This window comes from Rhyacophila brunnea, unplaced genomic scaffold (assembly GCF_057557595.1).
Source record: "Rhyacophila brunnea isolate RB1 unplaced genomic scaffold, BYU_Rbru_1.0 scaffold_21, whole genome shotgun sequence".
Classification (NCBI taxonomy): Eukaryota; Metazoa; Arthropoda; class Insecta; order Trichoptera; family Rhyacophilidae; genus Rhyacophila; species Rhyacophila brunnea.
In genome coordinates, this window is record NW_028232871.1 from 25294243 (window position 1) to 25315801 (window position 21559).

Here is a 21559-nt window from a genome sequence, read left to right on the forward strand (position 1 = left end):
GCAGTAACAGTAAACAAACGATAAGAGACTGGAATAGAGAAATTTAACAAGCTGTCTTCTATTGCTATACGTAAAGATGTGAATCTTTTGGCGGTTTTAAGTTATTAATTAATATAGTCTAATACTCTAATAGATTATTTTTTCATCACTGGATTAGAGTAGGCACCTGCTATGTGATTGAATCCCTAAAATATTTTGTTTGATCAAAGAATTTGGACAATATAGGAATCTTATACACTTACTTAACCTGGTGCTATAGACCACTCAGCCGACTGCACAACCATCCTCCAGGTATCTATATCCCGAAATCTTTCTCTCCGGTTGGTCACATTCAACCTCTATGCGTCCCTCTTGCTGTTATCTGCCCGTCTCCGGGGGCGCCTAGTCGCCGAAGGCCTGCTGAGGTTCCTTCAAAAACTTTCTGGAGAGCTCTAGATCTTTCACATCTGACATGACCTTTGAGTCTTTCCACCCTCAAGGTCTTATACACCATTTCTATTATGGCATTGACCGAATGAACGAAGCATAGTTCAGTTGATAAACCGCACATATATTAACATCATTAATTTGGCATTTCTGATTTTCTTACTCAAGCGATGGCTGCAATTTTTTGATTTTACTTTTTTTTTTATTTACTTTGTTTACTCACCATGACAGATTGTCCTTATATGCCCTGAAAATTGGCGAATAGACGGTAGAAGTGTTGAAGTTCTCTTTAAATTGAACCTTCAATGTAAAGTCACATGTAGTTAACCTAATGAGTACACCAGCAGCTTTATTTAGTGTGCCCACCGCGAGTTCAAACTGCCACGCTGAGGATTAGTAAGTAGTTATCACCATGGTTACTCAGCGCAACTTATAACTATCACAAGGGAATCCACCAGTTGTGCAATATGGTTAATGCCATAAAAGACATAAAACGTAATTGCATATTTTCAATACAAAATTTTCCAATTCAATTGATGTCCTAAAATTTTATTGTCAGCTTGTCTTTCCAAATTTTTACTTTAAAAAATTATAAGTACCTATTTGTTCCCTGAACAATAATATGGTTTTGCGAACATAGCAGGCAGGTTTCGTAACTAAATCACATTAAAAATAAGGTTTGATGATCGAAAAAGGGGACGATTGAGACAAGGCAATATGTAAGGTTATCGTTATACGATCGGAGCGCCCTCAGTCACAATGCAGAGATACAAAGACGCTTGACCTGGAGGCAAATTCGAAATTCATGTGTCGCAGAGCATCCGCTGTCAATATTAATATATTATGTAAAACTTTCTCTTCTTAGTAGTAACACCTTCTTTTACCTCAATAATGAAGTATATTATATGAAAATGCAATCACGTGTTTGATTTAGATTATTTAGAATTTGAAGACATTATCTATTTTTTATTTATACAGTTACTTTACGCGAAGTCTACTGTTGCAATCGTAACAATAATTATGACAAATTAGTAGTGAATACGAAAATACTACAAAAATGTGTGTTTACAATTAAATTATCAGTGATGTGTAACCCGCGGGATGATTTTCAACGTTACGAATTTAAAAGTCGCGTATTTGTTATAGCCGGCTAAAATATGTGTTGAAAGGAATTTTTTTTTGTTTTATGGGTACATTGTTAGTGTTGCCAACCGTAAATACTAGAATTTTTACATTTCCGTACATTGATTTTGGAGTAAAATTTTTCTTGGGGGCCGAAGTGAATAAGATTTTGTATATAAATGCGGTCCCCAAAAAGTTTCTCATATTAAATTTCCGTCCCCCGTGTAAAGAAAGGTCGCTCATCACTGCCTTATATTAATTCTATCCTAATTAATGAATTTAAGGTATTTTTTTAATTCTAATTAAATTTTATGAATTCAATTCAAAACCATCATTTTCATCTGCCTTAATATTTTTGTATGCCGCTATTCATAAAATAGCCTTATATGTATAATAATCCCGTAAATTGAAACATGCCAGTGTATTCGGAAGTTTTTTAAGTACTGAAAGTAAGTTGTATTCTTATATGATGGTCTACTAATCTAGTTATTATTACGAATTTCTCAGAGCGATAAGTTGAGGTACCTACCTACTCATTTGTATACATTGTAATTTTTTATCATTGATTTGATGAAAAATTTCTATCTTTTGACGGTTGCTTGTCTTTAGTTTTTTTTATCTGTAATGTAGATATTTTAAAATTTTATGACTTGATGAATTAGGTTAATTTTGGGCAGGAAATGTGTCCCCTCTATTTTTACTGCATTGGGTGAATGATAGGTCAATTGATATTTGTAATAAATGTTGAATGTAATGTGTAGTCATAATTAACTTAAAATTAAAAGATTTATTAACTTCTAAAAAGTTGTTTTCATTTCAATATATTCTTATATTTCGAGTGCTTAAAGTCAGACAATGTTATCTACAAAAAAGTGTTTTTTTTTTTTTTTTTGAGATAACGTTATTTTACATTTACGGCTACATGATACTCAAACAACGTTATGTCAATCTTTTCTAATTTCTTATTAAATCGTCAGTAAAGTTTAACGCTAACTACATAAGTTACCCTGTTTTCATATTTTTTAAAACTATCCCTATAAATTTTAACATCATCATAAGCAAGATAAATGTACAATACACAATAAATTATAAAATATTAACATTAGGTTTTAAATGAACATTTCCCTTGTTGAGTTACAAGAATCTAAAATAACGATTTTTGGCTCTCCTGTAAAGTTGCACTTTTGTAGATAGTGTTGTTTGACACTAAGCCCTCGATTTAAGATGATATTTATATTACATTTTACAAAAAATCAAGTCTGAAATGCATTCGGGTCTCCTGCGCAGTGCCAATTTTAAAAACATTATTTTGAAGTCGATGACAGACAAACTGATGCCGCCTAAAGCATGGCATCCTCAGAGGATCCAATGCCAATACAGATTCATGGAGACATGCACATGTTGATTACGAGATTGAGCAAATTCTAGCCTCTAAGAAATTTTATAGTCACCCTTTTGAAACTTCGTGAATGAAGTCTAAACTAAATAGGTATTATTTAATAAATACGTATTCCGACCATGTCCGATCCTAATAGGATCATATGGGCCTCCACCAGGTTTGTATTAACAGATATTGTTTTTTACGAGAAATTGATGTCAGCCACTTGCTCAACCTATTAGGTCCATACCCTGACTCACACACAAATTGAAAAACAATATGTGTACTTGCCAGACCCAGGATTCGAACCTGAGACCCACGTCGTGATAGTCCAACGCTTAAACCGCGCGGCCACCGTGGGTGTCAAATACGTATTATGTAATGATAATTACTTGTTAGCCTTAATAATTTTATCAGCATTAAATTGCCATTAAATTCATACCTACCTCTAGCGTTATAATCATTGACCTATACTCTAAAAAATCAATTGCATACCTAAATAATTAAATATAAATAATTCATTCTTCCCAAGCCATACAATGGTCATATAATAGTATGTTTTTAGTCTTAACTCTAAACTGATTTGATAAATAAAAAGGATTTCAAGTTATACACATTTATATTTTTTATAAAAATCAATGTTTTCTAAAATAAATATAAAAAATACGTATGACTGACAAAGTTTATTGTGGACTATTTATGTCGGATCTTAACAGCCTACCTCCACCATTCGCCACCAGATGTGGGCAGGAATGTCCGAAGGTTGCTATATATATACATGCATCTACAATATGAAAAAACAACTTTCTTTTTTTAGCTTCACTTCTCTAAATTTAAGCTTCGTCAGTAGAGAATGATGACTTCTCTGGTGTGCCTATTATTTATTAGTATGGCGATAATGTGTGCATGTATTTGTTAAATTTCATGTTATCTGTTAACACTGTTGCTAGAATAGGGCTACAGGGAATGGAAAGGAGAAAATATGTAATTGTGAGTAAAAGACCATTTTCGATTTCATACTTATACTTTTAATATATTTAATATAGCGACTTCTTTGTAAGAAATAAATCCGAAGTTAATACATATATATATTTAATATACTTTTAACACGACGTGAGATGTACATGTAGATTAGATTATAACACGACAATAACATATAATTGCTAATATTGCAAATGTTTTTAAAATACTTTCATTAATAAATAATACTACCTAATTATGACGATGTTTTCTTGCGGTTATCAGCTAAACACAAAACATACTTTGTACCTTGTAAATGTTGCCAAAGATCCGCAGACAAACTGACAAAGAATAATGAAACACATCAGATGTAACTGAAAGAAAATAAGGGCCGGTTTTGTAATATGATTTTTTAAATGGTTGACCACAGCTGTTCCCGGCGCAAATGGACTTTTATTTGTGGGCAGTGATGGTCAGAGCAACTTGGTCCCCATGGCATACGCAAGCCACGGTCAATTATATGACCGAATTGTTGTATAATGTTTAATAATAAATTGTACTGTAGCCGAAACAGCCTGCCAACAAAGACGCGCTCTCATTTTCTTGTACCGAATGACAATTAGACAATGTTTTGTTTCATTCTATTCACCATTGAACAGAGAAAAGGGGAGCGTATCTTTTTTTAGCAAGATACCTTGATATTACAACAGTGTTTATTATAAATAGATATTTTGTAAAATTAATCTCGTTAATTTTTATCGTAACTAATCAACATAATATTGTAACATGACAGCCAGATGAAATCTTATTATTATTATATTGTATTCCTTTCGAGAATCTATCCCTAACCAATATTTGGCGATAATGTTATGTTATGAACATTTAGCACTAACGACAATATATTTAAATGTAATGTTTAGAATTGCGCCTAGTAAACAATGCTCCCTTCCGTAAAGGTGACGGTTAATTACAGGATTTGTCCATTTGTAAAGTTTTAATTTTTAAATGTTACAGGATGAATAAAGTGGTATTATTAATTTTATCTTAGAATGAAACCGGTGTTGCCTCTGCAATGATTATTAATAAAAAGAAGAATCATATACAGTGTGTTTACAGTTATGTTTTTTAATACACCAACAAACTCAGTTGATATGAAACGTAAAGGCATACAGCTTAGCATAAATTTTAACCGAGCGCCGAATGGGATGTGATCTTTAAACAATTGATATCACTCATTGTGAATAATGGTAAAAGCTCACCAAAACATGTATTATTTACATTAATATATCTCCAGATATAACATTTTTAATGTTGGATAATGAAAGAATGTTTTTTTTATGGCCAACGGATCATACAGTAAAACTTTGGTATAACAGACTAATGATATCACACCCACGATGGTCATGGGTTCCACGTTCGAATCCTGGGTCTGGCAAGTACACATATTGTTTTTCAATTTGTGTCAGAGTATGGACCTAATAGGTAGAGCAAGTGACTGATAATACAAACCTTCACTCTGTCGAGGCCCATATGATCCTATCAGGATCGGACATGGTCAGAAAATGATATCTGATAATAGCGAAAGTCTATTATATAATAAAATAAGTTTTTCTATTTATTCGTCTTCAGATGATATGACGAGACACATTTGGTGTGGCGCGACGTTAATGTTTGATGTTGATGCGCATGGTTTTGGTAATCCTTGAATTTATGAACTCTGCAATATCTTTATAATTAACTCTCTAAAATTACGTAGATGAGGTGATATAAAGCTGAATTTTGTTATATCGAGGTTTCACTGTATTTGTATTATTTGTGTTGGTGGATTTTATTATTTCGTTAGTTAATTGTCATACATAGTTAAACATTTTATTATAGAATGTTTTTGATCAAATATTTATGTATAATTTGATAGCTACCTTCTCAGATATTCAGAAATTTAGGAAAATGATTAGACTAAATGAATACATACTTTCTTCATCTTTTTATTAACAATCGGTATAATCCTTTACGTAAAATTACGAGAATCACCGGTTTCATTTTAGTGTCCTATTTAAAATAACAATGCAAGAATGGTGCTTAGAATTATTTTAGGACACTGATTTTCAAACATTCCTTTTATAAATATTTTACGTTTTCGATAATTTAAAACAGTCAAACAAATATTTAGAGAATATAAATATATAAAAAGATGTCAGTAACAAAAATATTCTAGAGGGTTTTGAACTTACAGTAAACAGATATTTACATCAATTTTGTAGAGTATTCAATAGTAGTTACTCGCTTCTTAAATAGTTAAAAATTTCACATCATGAAACGGCTACATGGCACAATTTAAAAACACTAAAACATATCTAGTATTATTATTGATGCATTAAATGGATTCCTATGAAAAGATACAAATATTCCTAGTTCACAAACTTGCTAGCAAACAGAGTCCACACACAAAGCGAAAGAATTACATACAAAACTATCTGAGGTTTTACTTATTTGTGCCTCCACATACTGAACAGAAACTAAATACATTTCTACTTCAAACGATTTGTGCAAACAATTTTACTTGAATTCGTACTCGGTGTGCTCTGCTAATATAATGTGAAATATGATTATGATACGTCATACAATATTTATTTACCATTTTATTTGCTAGAGTAATATTATTTCCAGTACCTTAGAGACAAATTAAAAAAATCTCATTGTACCCGATAGTTTTATTGCTCGTACAATCATTTGATTTTTGTATAATGATACAGGTAGACATACAAAAGGCTTTTGTATCCTGTCACGCCGCATAAAAAAATACACTTTAAGATGTCATCAAAAAATGTAAGTGACGTGGCATTTGGTAAGTGTGTTTTTAACTAAACCAATGATCTCATTATCACAGATGTACATGAGAAGTACAAAGAATTATAAGAAGAAAAACAAGTAATGTTTCTGCATACATTTCCTATAGTATGTTAAAAGATATTATTCAGTGATTCCACCTTTTTTATACAATACTCAAAAATAATCAATATGACTTAGGTATACGTTTAGTCAAGTCAGATTATGTCGGGGATAACAATTTCAATGTGTGTTATTATAACACGCATTGAAATTGTTATTATAGCGAGGTAAGATTTACAAAAACCATTTCTTCCATGCACAAATGGGTGGAGGTAATTTGTATATTGTTTATAATCTTGATCACATACTGTTTAAATCACTTCTGTCATATTGTTTGTCTCACTCAGTCATAGAGTTTTCGATTTCTTGATTTTTTTTTTCGATTATTGTCGATTTTTTGAGAAGTCAGTATTTTTTTTTTCCGACCATGTTGGATCCTAATAAAATCATTTTATTATGGTCCTATTATATGAGTCAGAGTAGGGACCCTACTCTGACTCATACACAAATTAATTGAAAAACAATGTGTACTTGTCAGACCTAGGATTTGAACCTGGGACCATTATTATTTATTTAGAAAGTAATTATTTATTTAGAATTTTTTTTTACTTTCACTGCTGGAATTCTCGAAAATCTCTGACAATCTCGAAATTTATAAAGATCAATAATTATAAATTATACAATTCAAATGTTTTATCGCAAGAAGACTTGCATATATTTTCCTTTAGCTAGGTACATTCTCCTTGAACTATAATATTACATTATTGTTTTAAACTCTTTCAATAATCAAAAAAAAATATAATAATACCTTATCTTTTGACATAAATGTACCTATTCTTATAAACGTACCACATAAGCGTAAAGTTTGATACCTAGTTTTGACAGAAAATATGACGTAGTTAGAGTGACGCCGAGTGAGAGAAAACAATACAATAGGCTTCATGAATGAACAGTCAGAAAGAATAACAGTAACAATAATAAAATTTACCCAACGTAATTCGTGCGCACTAGAAGAAATCACAATTTCAAGGTTAAGTTATTCCACTATTGTTCATTTCTAATTTGACACAATCGTATGAAGTTACGACAACCTTATTTGTCGATCTAAATCGTTGAATATTTAGAAATAAATGAAACATTTCTTAATATTCTATAACATAATGGTTTCCGTGGTTATGCTTGCAAATGTATGATCTTGTGGAAAGTCTTATATATAAGAAAATGACGCATGAAAACATACTGTAGATTTAATATTAATTACATCATGAATGACAATAGTATATAATTGGCAACTGACAGCTGTCAAATCAGGCATGACGCAACGTGTCATGCTAATTTTATTATTAATCTATCTCTTGGGTACTGAATTTGATTAAGAAAATTATACACCAGTTTCATTGATTTTAAATTCGCTTATGTTTAGCGCATCTTAAAAGAGAATGATTGTGTAAAATGATCAGTCAGTGATATTAAAATTTTTATAGTTAATGGTAAAAAATAATTAAAAAATAACTTTATCAAATTTGCCCCCATTACGATAAGCTTTGTCCTAATGGTACATACGCAACTAGGTATATTTTCTGAAGTAAATGTGGCCGCTTTTGTTATATTTTTATTTTTATAGATAATTATGAAATATTATTTAGTTGACACAGTGTTATAATGATTGATTTGATGAATTTTTGGCTCGAAAGTGATGCTTTCGTTGTTCAACTAAATAAATTTGCATTAGCTTGGCAGCAAGTTTTCTATCAATCTGTGGCGAAGGGTGGAGGTAGGCTGTTAAGATCCGACATAAATAGTGCACATAAAATTATGTCAGTGTTTTTATTGAACTAAAACTCCAATTTATAGAAAAATCAATTAAACCCTGCCTCAATCAAACCATTACGTTATGTTATGGGTGATCCGACAACATAGAGCATATTTTTTCATTCATACTTATTTGTTTTCGTTGAATTAAGAATACATAATAATTATTACACATGTTGCTGGTTAGCCATTAAGCCTTGCTTACCATAATCGATAAAAATATTCTTCCATCTATAAAATATCAAAGTTATGCCTTATTATTATATAAGTAGTTATTATATAAGTGATTTAATGCCATAATTTTAGATACTTTATAGATAGACGAATATTTTTGGACTTATCTATTATTATAGCTTGGTTTTTGCAGGGTTTGATCGAATTTAAAAAACTAACCAACACCATCTGTAAACATGAAAACAAATACGTATGACTGCCAAAGTTTAATGTGCACTATTTATGCCAGATCTTCACAGCCTACCTCCAACCTTTCGCCACTGCTATCTATCCTTCAACAGCCAACGATGATAATCAATGATTAAATGATAAGAAATCAATATTCAAAAAATATAAAACAAAAAATATTGATGAAAGTTGAAACGTTTGAAAATATTTAATTTTAATTTTCTCAATTTATTAATTTTATTATTATGTCAAGCAGTTTACATATTATTATGGGTATAAAATGTTTGAATATGCAACAATATTGGATTCAGATTACACTGAAGTAAAATTATTTAACAGTAAGTTGGAATCTCAAAATTAACTATGAATACTAAACATCTGTCGTTTACAACAAGCTCATTATTTCGGTTAAAAATAAAAAGATGGTGATTTATTATCAGAGATAATGGATAACAATGGTATTATAGTAAGTCCATTTTTCATCTGATGAAGACAATAGGTTATTCAGTAATTCTAATTTATTTTATTATTATTAATATGACATCATTTATTATTTTGTTTGAAATGACTACCTGGCATGCAAACTTAGAGTAAATTAAGATATATGAGTCGTGTTCAAATAGTTCCTGATATAACCTAATGGAGCACCACCGTCAAATACCTTGAACTTATATATTTTGGCTGACATGTCATAGCATTATAAATGTCATGTGAAACGACGTAAGCAGGGACCATTTGTATTAACCGTGAGGCACAGAGATATTATAATATGTGAAAAAGCACGGAGTTTTTTAGTTCTCTGAATGACCGCTATGACGTGTTAGAAACAATATAGAAGTCACACTATTATTATGTTTATTCAGCCATTATACAATATAATTTCCAGTAACAGAAGCAATTTTATTTAACCCCATTAACTACTTAATCACTTTAAAAAATAAAACAAATTTTACAGTAATAGATCAAACCATATAATTAAATAATGATCAATACCAGCTTTTGTCTGATTGGACAGTAAAACTGAGAATGTCCATAAAAGCAGACAAAATCAGTCCTGGATAACTATAAAATTGATTGCTACAGTTTGTTATTTTTAACTTGTTGACTTCTAATAAATTACAAATATAAAACAATTCATGCTAAAAATACTTCCATAGGTGATTTATTGCATATTGACTGGAATAGAATTAATATACAATATCATCAAATAATATGTAGGTATAACTTCTAAAAAAAGTACCTATTCTAAAATGTTTTATTGTATATTTTACAAAACATTTAAAGTGAAAGATTTTTATTGGTTTGCAAACATTTTCTCAGAATGGAAACTGCCATTTTTGTTTCCATCATAACTAAAGATATTCTTGATTGAACTATAGTACCTACCAGTTTTTCTAATCAACTCATTTGTATAAAAGCCTAACGAGTTGTCTGTCAAGTTGAGGAAGGATAATATGAAAGTGACACCCCATTTGGTTATTTTGGGAACTTTTAAACTTGTACGTTTTCGAGTTTCTTTTACAAAGTTTTTTCTTTGGACAATGACTAGAACCGATAATAAAAATGAAACCAGTTGATCATTAATTAGTGCCTTACGCTAGAGACTAGTTCAAATATTGAATATACATTGCGATAATATTACACTCTTTTGTCAAATCATAATGTTATATTATTATTTTATAATGTATCAATAAAATTCATTATCATTGTCTTAGTTTATAAATACTAAATTTTTAATTTAATACATTTATCGATTTGTAAATCATAATATTGCACTCATACATCACACGTTGGGCAGATTAATTATATTTTACGATACGAGCCAAAGATGATTTCCTTTGCCCGTATTTAATTTTCAACGCTTCCCCCCTACGCTTTTGTTTTCTAAGAACGGAGAAAGTCGCAAAAATACCTTACTTGGTGTTTTAATTTTAATTTTTCGTATATATTTATGACAAACGTATTGTACACATCAAAATGTCCACAAAACTTGTCACATATTTATTTTGCACAAAAGAGGTTTTTATTTTGATTATTCAACTTTAGTAGGTTACTTTACATATACTATTGTGACACTCTAAAGTTGGCAATTCTGCAACAAATTACGATACTACTAGCAAACCTAACCTACACTTATTTGGGAGGATTTTTTTTGGTGAGGTTAGGTTAGTTTTTGTCAGCTTGTAATTATTATATCAATTCAGGATTTCCAATTTCAGCGCCATAATATATTATAATATTGTATGTAACATCAATACCCATTTTTATTATTTAAACGTTGTCTATTATAACAATAATATTAACTATTTAAATCATTGACCAGTTTATTTGAGTACAATGGTTTGTTCTTTGGAAGAAGATATTTTATTAATATATAATTAATTCAGAATTGTATTCTGTTTTTCTATAATTTTTTGATATATTTTTATCTATGGTTTATTCAGTGTTATTCAATAATCTCTGAATAAATTTAGAAAAAAATACTGCATGTTTTTTTTATATTGTTTTAAAGATTATTTAAATTCAGTTTTGAATACTTTAACGACTGCTTTTTGAAGTCTAATCTATCCGCTAGAGAAAATATCAAAACTACTTTGTTACACCCCAACTGAATACAGCCAACCGAAAATTATAAACATTCAACACTCGAAGTAAGTACCTACTTAAATCTTTTAAAACATCCAACAAGTATTTTTTTTTTCAAAACAGGTGATGTAATAATATTACAATAAATACACAAGTGGTCAGAAACAATTCGAGAGACTTAATAATTATTTAAATACATAATATAATTTATTTTTAATTTAGGGCCATTCACTAAGTTTGCCGTCTAGTTGCACAACAGTAATGTTAAACTTACTGAACGACATTTATTAATCTCACTTGCCCCAAGCTCTCGCAGAAGGTCGGAATCACAGAATAATTTCGATGATTTTTTTTTCTACGCACCATCTGTTGAATAAAGTTTGTTTTAACGATAACCAATTCATCATTGTTTGTTTTATGTTTACTGAGCTCCCACCCGAAATGCTGTGGGGGGTCCATTCAAAGTAATATCCATAATAATTCATTAGGTATTAGATTTTTTAAGGTGGCTTTTAAAATCTAGCATGTGCCACTGACTTCGGTATCCTACTACTTTTAGCTATCTCGCCGAACTAAAAGCACTCTTTACAAGACACTTGTAAAGCCAGTGCTCACCTACGCTACCTGGACATTAACTCTGCGAAATGAACGAGCCCTGAACATCTTTGAAAGAAAGATTCTCCGCCGTATATATGGACCGATCAGGGATGGCACCAATTGGACGGTCTGTATGAAGATTGCAGCGCAGTTCAATCAATTGAGATTGGGAGACTGCGATGGCTAGGTCATGTGCACCGTATGAATGACAATGAACTGGCAAAGAGAGTGATGTCCAGCAATCCAATAGGACGTAGAAGAAGAGGGAGGCCAAAGATTCGCTGGTTGGATGGAGCTGCCAGTGACTGCCGTATTCTGGGGGTACCGAATTGGAAAGCGGTCACACTGCATAGGGACAGGTGGAGGGAGCTGTTGGAGGAGGCCAGGACCCACACCAGGTTGTCGCGCCCCTGATGATGATGACTACTTTTAGCTTCTCGTCATTTCAACTGCGGACGCCCACACTTTTATGGGTACATTCCCTATACCCAGACACTCCGCAATTTGAGTCCAGCGATGAACTCCTGGCATGGAGAACTACCCGTACTCACCTATGAGTTATTGCGACCTGTCGCATCTAATGGTCATAATTATTAAGATTGTTAGTGTCCGGGTTGTTTTATCTTTCAGACATGCCGCATCGAGATATTAAAGCAAACATTGGCTGCCCCAGATGGTTGCACCAATTCATGAGTGACACGAGTCTTCCGCTGACACAGGCCTTGTGTGTTGTGAAATGCCGAGAGAAGTGGGACCAACCCGTTGAGAAGGCTATTTCAGATTCAAATCAACCGGGTCACGATCCTCAGTCATGAGGCGCTGATGAATGAAGAAAAAAAACTAGTATTCCATTCATCTAAATAGTTTGTTCTTTTTTTCATTCTTAGGAGTGTCCGGACTAGAAAACTCCCCTCTTGTGTGCACGCCTGCACCTGGTGGTAAAATATCTTTGATTGTTGTTTATGGTATTTCAATAATTCACTGCACTGTGAATGTACAATCAATGTACATACACTTGTGAAAATAAGTTTACAATCTTGAAGCATTTTTCGTCCCATAAAACATGAGAAGATAATATGAAAAACATACCTAATCGTTTCCATTGGAAAATGAAATAACTGATAAAACAGAATTTTTCAGATTCTATACTTTGTAATATAGAATGATATGAAAGCATTGGCTCAGCAAAATTATATAAATGAACAAAATATGGTATATTTTATTTTTATTTTGTGAAATAACAAAAAAATATTTAATTAAAAGGTTTCTACATCCATCTGGGGTTTTGCAGATATTTAATTTTGCTGATATCAAACAAAAACAGTTTTTGTTAAAACAATATTATTCAACTGATGATGTCCTATTTCCAATTTTGAAACCCAACTAAATCTACAAAAACTAATTTTCATTGTACGATAGATTGGGGGATACATTACACAACATAGATTCAGTTTTCTGTTTTATATTAAGAACATTATTTCTATATTTTTGTCCACTTCAAGTGGTCGCCATGTATTCTGTCTAAAAATTTTGTTTCTAAAATTGGTTTAGTTTTTTTATATAAAAATTATTAATGTGAAATTAAGCTAAAATATTGTGATGCTATCTATAATAAAAGAATTAGAAAAAGATGGTATATGAGCCTTACTGGAGATGTTTAAAGATTTCTATTTTTTATTTGAAAGAACCTGTAATTTGACTTACACAAAATGAGCTGAACATTACGTTACGAGACGCATAAACAAAAACCATTTTACGAGGGTGGGTCAATAAGTCCTTAGAAAAGCCGACAAGTGGCGTGACTAGTACTGTAAGCGGTTTGTTTTCATGCAGCGGCACTACCGATTCAGTATGCTGCGAAGTTTCAATCAGATTGGTCGGGTTGTTGTGTGTTTTTCGTACATTTAAAAAAAAATTTGCTTGTGGAAAATGGAAAAATGGAAAATGGAGAAAATTGAGTTTAGAGCTGTTATTAAACATTTTAATATAAAAGGGTTAACAGCAAAGGAAATAAAAAATGAGTTGGATTTAGTTTACGGCATATCTGCTCCTTCACTTGCAACTATTTATAACTGGTTAAATGAATTTAAACGTGGTCGTACATCAACAAAGGATGAACCACGCTCAGGACGTCCTGTAGAGGTGACTACACCAGAAGTGATCAATAAAATCCACGATATGGTGTTAAGTGACCAAAGATTAAAGTTGAGTGAGATAATTGAGGTTACAGAGATCTCAAAAGGTAGCGTCATTTCTATTTTACATGACAAATTGGGCATGAAAAATATTTCTGCAAGATGGTGCCGCGTTTGCTCACAGTCGACAATAAACGCAATAGAGTGGTGGCCTCTAAAGCCCTGTTGTCGCTCATGCAACGCAATCCGGATGAATTTTTTCGTCGCTTTGTGACTGTAGATGAAACATGGATACACCACTATACTTCCGAGACGAAAGAACAGTCAAAGCAGTGGATTGCGAAGACAAACCATGTCCAAAGAAGGCGAAAACCATAAAATCAGCTGGTAAGGTTATGGCTACTGTATTTTGGGATGCACGTGAAATTATTTTCGTTGACTATTTGGAAAAAGGAAAAACAATAACAGGGCATTATTATGCATCTTTATTGGACCAGCTAAAAAACGAAATTGAAGAAAAATGGCCTCATTTAAACAGGAAAAAAATCCTCTTTCATCAGGACAATGCCCGTGTTCACACATGTTTACGATCAATGGCTAAAATTGAAGAATTGAAGTTCGAATTGGTCGACCACCCACCGTATTCGCCAGATTTAGCCCCCAGTGACTTTTTCCTTTTCCCAAACTTAAAAAAATGGCTAAGTGGACAACGTTTTTTTTCAAATGAAGAAGTCATCGATCGGACAAATGCTTATTTTGAGGACCTTCCGAAAACTTATTTTTCTGACGGTTTAAAAAATATTGAGAAACGTCTACCCAAGTGTATTGAGCTCCAAGGAGATTATGTTGAGAAATAAAAAAAAAATACAAAAATAAAAACTGTTTTAATGCTTTTTTCTAAGGAATTATTGACCCACCCTCGTATATAGCGGTACAATTAGTTTTTAGTTTTTAAATGAGGAAGTTATAGCGAGGAAAAATGTTCATGAATTCGAATTCGTCATGATCTTTTTGCTTTCCTCATTTTGTTAATTAACCAATAGACAATTTTTTATTTTCCTATGTTGTCTAGGATAAATTTAATGTGTTTTTTTTTTACTTTACAAGTTTAAATTGAAACCTAATAAGGCGCATAGTCAGTTTTATAGTGTATTATCTGTGATGTCAGATCCAAGAAGAGACTTATTATGTTAATAATTGATGAGAGTTTTGTATCGTTGTCATTAGAATTGATTTTAAATATCCGGGTTTCATTTTTCAGCATCTTCAGACTATAGTATGTACACAACTGTCCAAGATTAAAGTTTGTGACTCACTACATACCAAATTAACTAAATAAACAATAGTTAAATAGTATTTAGGATATTATTATAAACAGGAGCAAACTTTCATCTTTGTCATTTGTATGTCATACCATACGTCGTAGAGGTTGAAGATGCCGAAAAGCGAAACTGGTTTTGCTATATTCCTAAGGACTAGTATAAAACTCTCATCAGTTTCAATTTCAATTAAATCTCCATCAAATGCTCTTGGTGGTATTAATAATGAGGAGTTGTGTAGTTGAAGGGCATTTAAACAATTTTTTTTATATACCTATCGTCGTTCGGCTGTTAAACCTCTGATTTTTAACATTGAAATTTTACACGAGAGATAAAAAACTGCTTTATAAGTATAAACATGAATGTGGACTTTCAATTTTTTTCATAGGTCTGTGAATAACTAATTGATTTATCTAAATAATATGTGGTAAAGTGCTTGTAATAGCTCCGTTGTGATTACTATGTAAGTTAGAAGTCTTGAGTGATGGTAAATCGGAGGTTATCATGATTATATTTTAATTTTGGTGGTATTTGCCACATCAAAGGTTTTAACAGCTGAATGACGATATATGAGACGTAGTATGTTTAAATTTTGATATTAAGCGGCATCAGTAAAGAAGGAATCTACAATTCTATAAAAACTGTCTTCTGGATGACCCAATTTTATTTAAGATATTACTTATTCTGGTCAACTTCTTAATGTTTTTACGCAAAATCCTTTCGGCAATGATTGTTATGATTTATATGAGGGAGGGCTGTAATATTGTCTACCAATTGTCTGCAATAACATGATTCCTTCTGCGAGAAGCTTGCTTGCATGGGCGGAATACTTTTTACTACGGAAACAACTTTTTCATCCATTGTGAGTAACTCGGCTTAAACGATAACACTCTCATTCGCCAAAAAAATGCTTTCCAATTGTGCGTCGTATTTTATTATATCCTATAAACATCAACTTTTTCACAACAACTCTTATGTTCTACTAAAAATTTGTTAAAATTGTAACTAAAAAACTTGAGATAAATCTATTTTTTTTTTTCATATATCAACAACGAAAATCACAACATAGAACCGAGGAATATACACGTCTATACAATAATTATTATTTGATCTTTCTATCTGATAATAATTTATTAATCTAAATACATTACCTATGACTACCTTTTTAATATATTCATATTAATTATTTAGAACTGCTTCTTGAAATAATACAATATTGTAATTATTTAAAACATAAATTAATTAGTTGGCCATCAATACATAATGATATCTATCTAAAATAAATAAAAAAATTACCAATCATTAGTAAGCACTGCCTAAATTATCTATTTTATAAAGTGTAAAATTCATAATATTAATTTATTATATTATTAACTGGAAATTTGGAAAGCATTAATTTATTTATATATTTTTAATCATAATTCATAATTCAATCATGATTCAATAATTATTAATAGATTAGATCTTTGAACAACCATAAAATAAAAGTTTAAAAGTTCTTTTTTCAAATATGTAAGTAGATTGAAATAGATAGTTGTAACAGAAAATAAAATTTGACAGGTGTCACAATATTTAGAGATTCGACAATGGATAACATTTATCTTATATGAAGTGTATGATATCATTCTGTATGATATTTTATACTCTGTCAAACGCTATATTAATGGTAACATGTATTAATGTCTCCTTTCTTTGATAATTGCGTTTTCAATCTTGTGTGGAAATTTCGCATTTCCGTTTTGGTCCACTGTTGAATCGGCAACACAACGCCACGCCGTCTATGCAACGAAACCGAACACCTCTCACTGCACTTACTCAATAAACACTCTATAGTCGTTTACAATAATTTATTAATTTATTTTTATATATTTTGACTAGCATCAGCTTAACATTTTATTACGAATTTTTAACATATCGAATCTCTCCTCGTGCGTTGCATTATTAATTTCCTTCAGACGAGAAATCAAATATCAAATCACCAACTAAATCATAAATCGATGCAGAATCAGAACACAAATTGGACAACATACAAAAGGTGACACGCACTATTTTAATTATTTTTAAACTGTACGTAGGTTTTAAGTTAACACAACTTCTAACGGTAATTCGAATTATAGTGTTATAGTAATTCAAATTACATTTTAAGGAAATTCGAATTACAGTTAAAATTTTAAATTTGCCATCTGTTTCACAATAATATTGTTTAATTATTTGCCCGCATGTAATAATTTTTGTGTCACTGCTTAAAAGACATTATTATTGTTGGTTTCCGCACGTTATCCGAAAGCTAAACACCACATTGAGTCCGTTTTTCAATAATTGGTAACTACGCGGTCGTGTTGTTGATGGCGGGACTGGTTTCCTTCTCTTTGACGTCGGGCCCGCTTTCTCTTCTGCTGCGGAGACTGTCCTTCCGTTCCTTGTCCCCGACTGAGGATATGAGGTCTGCGGGCGGAGCTTTCAAGGAGTCTGGCGATGCGGCCACTTCTTCGCCTCCATTCCCCGCATCGCCACTGCTGACCACTTGGGCCAGAGTTTTGTACAGGGCTGAGTTTACAAACCTGTACAATAATAGAAGAATATTTAAAAAAGATATAGTTAGTTAATATTAGGGATAAGATATAGGGTTAATTACTTATCGGGGACCACAAATCCAACAAATGCAATTTAAAAAAAATATGTATATTGGTATAAGTATAATAATAATTATATATTATATCTATTTGTTTAAGTAGGTGCTAAAAACTAATATATATTGCGTAATCGAAATTTTTATTACGCCATGCTCAAGATGTAAATAGAACAACTGAAATATAGCACGAGACTTTCTCAATATATTTGATTTGCCCACAAATTGTATGTGTTTGACCATGGCATTGCGGGATGTATTTATTTATGCATTGTAAATATTTCTTCCACTGACGTATTTTTTGTTGCAGTTGATTTCATTCATACAAAGGTGCCTACTCACTTTCGTAGGAGTTTATCCATGGATTTTTCAGGCTACGGGACACCTATAAATTCGGGGGCCCAGGAGGAACTACTGCTTCGTTGAGCTTTAAATTGTCATGCAAAAAAACCCGAGTGCTGGTTGACTGAACGGAAGAAAAGCCTTACAGTTGAATCCGTAATAATACCAGCCTATAATAGTGTCACCACTTATTTCGGTATGCCATCTATGAGCATCATGTCTAAGCTATCTGTCAAGAAAAACTAAAAAAATAATAAAATATGTCACAAAAAACCATTAATCATCCTCTAACCACTGACAACAATAACATCCTATGACAATTTTTGTTTTACAACATGAGAAGAAGTCCCTGAAAAATTCTGAAAATCTGTATTCCTCCAGGAAATGCTTTATTTATATATTATCTCTTTAGACTGATGTCTGCGAGTGAGAGATGCGCACAGGATTTCATTAACTATCATGACATAACTGTGAATGTCTTAGCGGCGATCTGTGGAACTAAAATTTTTGCTATAGAATATTATTAGTAGTAATAATAGCTTGCCTCGTTTTGGTAATTAACCAATAGACAATTTTTTATTTTGCAATCGTGCCCAGTTTTTCATATTCGTAAAACATTATCTACATCAGCAGGGTTATTCTAACATATCATGTAACTCCAAAATCAATAAAAAAAGTGATAAATATCATGTCGTATTCAGGCAGTTAATTTTCTCTGGCAGTTAACTGTCAGGCGTGATATGTTTTAACACGGCCGCCCATGACTGCATTAGCTGCGAGTTGTCAAATAATGTTGAGTAACACAGTTAACACGTCTTACTTGATTCCAAATGCATCCCATTAGAATCAAGACATATTAACTGTGCTAACAATTATCGTAGATAACCGTCTTGTTTATGAAATTGCTCCGAGTGATATCCGTGTTATTTTGGAGCAATAAGAATAACGGTAACGTGTTACCGTGTAAACTATTTAGCATAGGCCCTGGTGCTTGGTAAAAAAGTTTTTTTTTTACTTTACAAATCCAATTCTAGAAGAGACTTATTATGTTAATAGTAATAGAATGAGAGTTTTGTATTATTTCATAAGATCGATGATCTGCGGAACCAAATTTTTGTTTTGGAATAATAGAGTAACAAAACTACTGGCATTCTCCAATATATTTATTTACCTAGGGTAGGAGTCGCGATGCATGAGGGTGTAAATCTGCAACTGCGCTTCATCAAACGTGTGAGGAGTCGGCTCAACCATGTTCCGGTTCACCACTTCTCGCACCCGAGAGTCTAACGACACCTGAAATGATATAATCCAGTGTGAATGTAAATAAATACTAAATTTGGCATCCACGGTGAATTCCCATCAACTCTAATGTGGTACCAGACTGTGTTGAAATAATGTTTATAATATAATATAATTTATTAATATAGTGGGGTTGGTGATCCAGGACATTTTTTCTAGACTGCTGCGCGCTCCGGCACTTCTTAAAATAGTTCTCATCGATATTATGTTACACACAATAATTTTATTTTGAACCACGTGAATATAGAAAATTACCTATGTCATTGTTATTTTTAACTTAGGACAAAATTAATATCTTACATTGTCATATATCAATGACATTATTAATGGACAACACGCTCAATACAGTAGCTAGCAAGTAAATTCGTGCATATCGATATTCGCATGTGTATAAGTAGACGTCACCCAATTTCCATTATCGGGAATTTATAGCAATATCACCTTTATTGTAATGACGTTAGAACAGTGTTTCTAGTGTCAATGTTCATTTGAGCAAACCCGTTCGAACCGAACCATTCGGCAGACCCGACAACAAGTATTGGTAATTTATAGCAATATCACCTTTATTGTAATGGCGTTAGAACAGATTATGGCATTCGGCAGACCCGACAAAAAAGTGAGTGTCATTATTTTTTCCAGATGCTTTGTGCATATTAATGTTATTGTCATATATTCATAAATTATTATATGGACCACAAATCGCGGAAGAAACAATTCAAAACAGTCTAAATTCAAAGTGATCATGGAACAAGATATTGTCTTTTTTATTACGAACCAAGCGGACAGTACGGCCACAAGATGTTGTGAGTCAAGTGTTCGGTGCAGGAACGGATTGAACGTGGAGTGGCCTGCTCGTGTATCAGTTGAGTACAGAAGTACACAGCATAATAATATGACTGATACATCGTTACTGTTCTGGCAGAAGACACTAATTCGAAAAAATGACATATTGAGTTAGTTATACCAAAATGTTCCTTATTTCAAACTTTACCGTCTGGAAACCTTTTTAATAAATAAACAGTCTTTATTTTAAAGTCATCCTTTTTACGATTACTTAATAAACTCCACATGATAGACCATTTCCAACATCTTAACAACTTCAAAGTCAAATTACTCAAAACTAGTATTCTCCAGTTAGTGTGTTCTGCCAGAACAGAGACGATATTTTATTTGATTTATATTATTATGAATGTTTCAGTACATACTGTTTTTATTTAGCACTTCACCACTGGGCCTATATTATATTGCATCTAAAGGATAAAATGACATTGTCTCTTGATCCTGCCTTACTCAACCCTTAAATGCATGGCTTGCTTTTTTGATTAATTTGGTTTGTGTGATTGATTAAAACTGATGAAATTTTATGTTTTATATTATTATTTACTAACAGTGGCATCTGTGAATAAAAACAACTAACTATTTTGTGAGAACACCTACTATTTATCTACTTCAGAGAACTACATTTAAATTTAAATTTGATTCAAATAAAAAATATAACGTACAACACCTGCTAATAGTTATACAAATTACATTCCTTCCTAACACAGTTCTATATTATGGTATTGTGGTGGAAAAATTTAAGTAGGGCTGTACATTAGAATAAGGATCCATATTGCAAATTTGTATTCATGTCTTTATAGCACTCATTGGTCAAGGAGTAATG

General features: G+C 31.9%; 1 protein-coding gene across 2 annotated transcripts in view; it reads right to left on the reverse strand.

The window, feature by feature from the left end:
* Nucleotides 1-17131: 17131 nt before the first annotated feature.
* Dhit (regulator of G protein signaling double hit) overlaps nt 17132-21559 on the reverse strand; it is a 39183-nt gene continuing 34755 nt past the window's right edge. For both annotated transcript variants that reach the window (XM_085949089.1, XM_085949088.1), the window contains exons 6-7: nt 19769-19890; nt 17132-18187 (exon numbers count right to left, since the gene is read on the reverse strand). In XM_085949089.1, the coding sequence (XP_085805215.1) occupies nt 17953-18187; nt 19769-19890 (357 nt within the window). In that variant the 3' untranslated portion in view covers nt 17132-17952. The remainder of the gene's footprint in view (nt 18188-19768; nt 19891-21559) is intronic.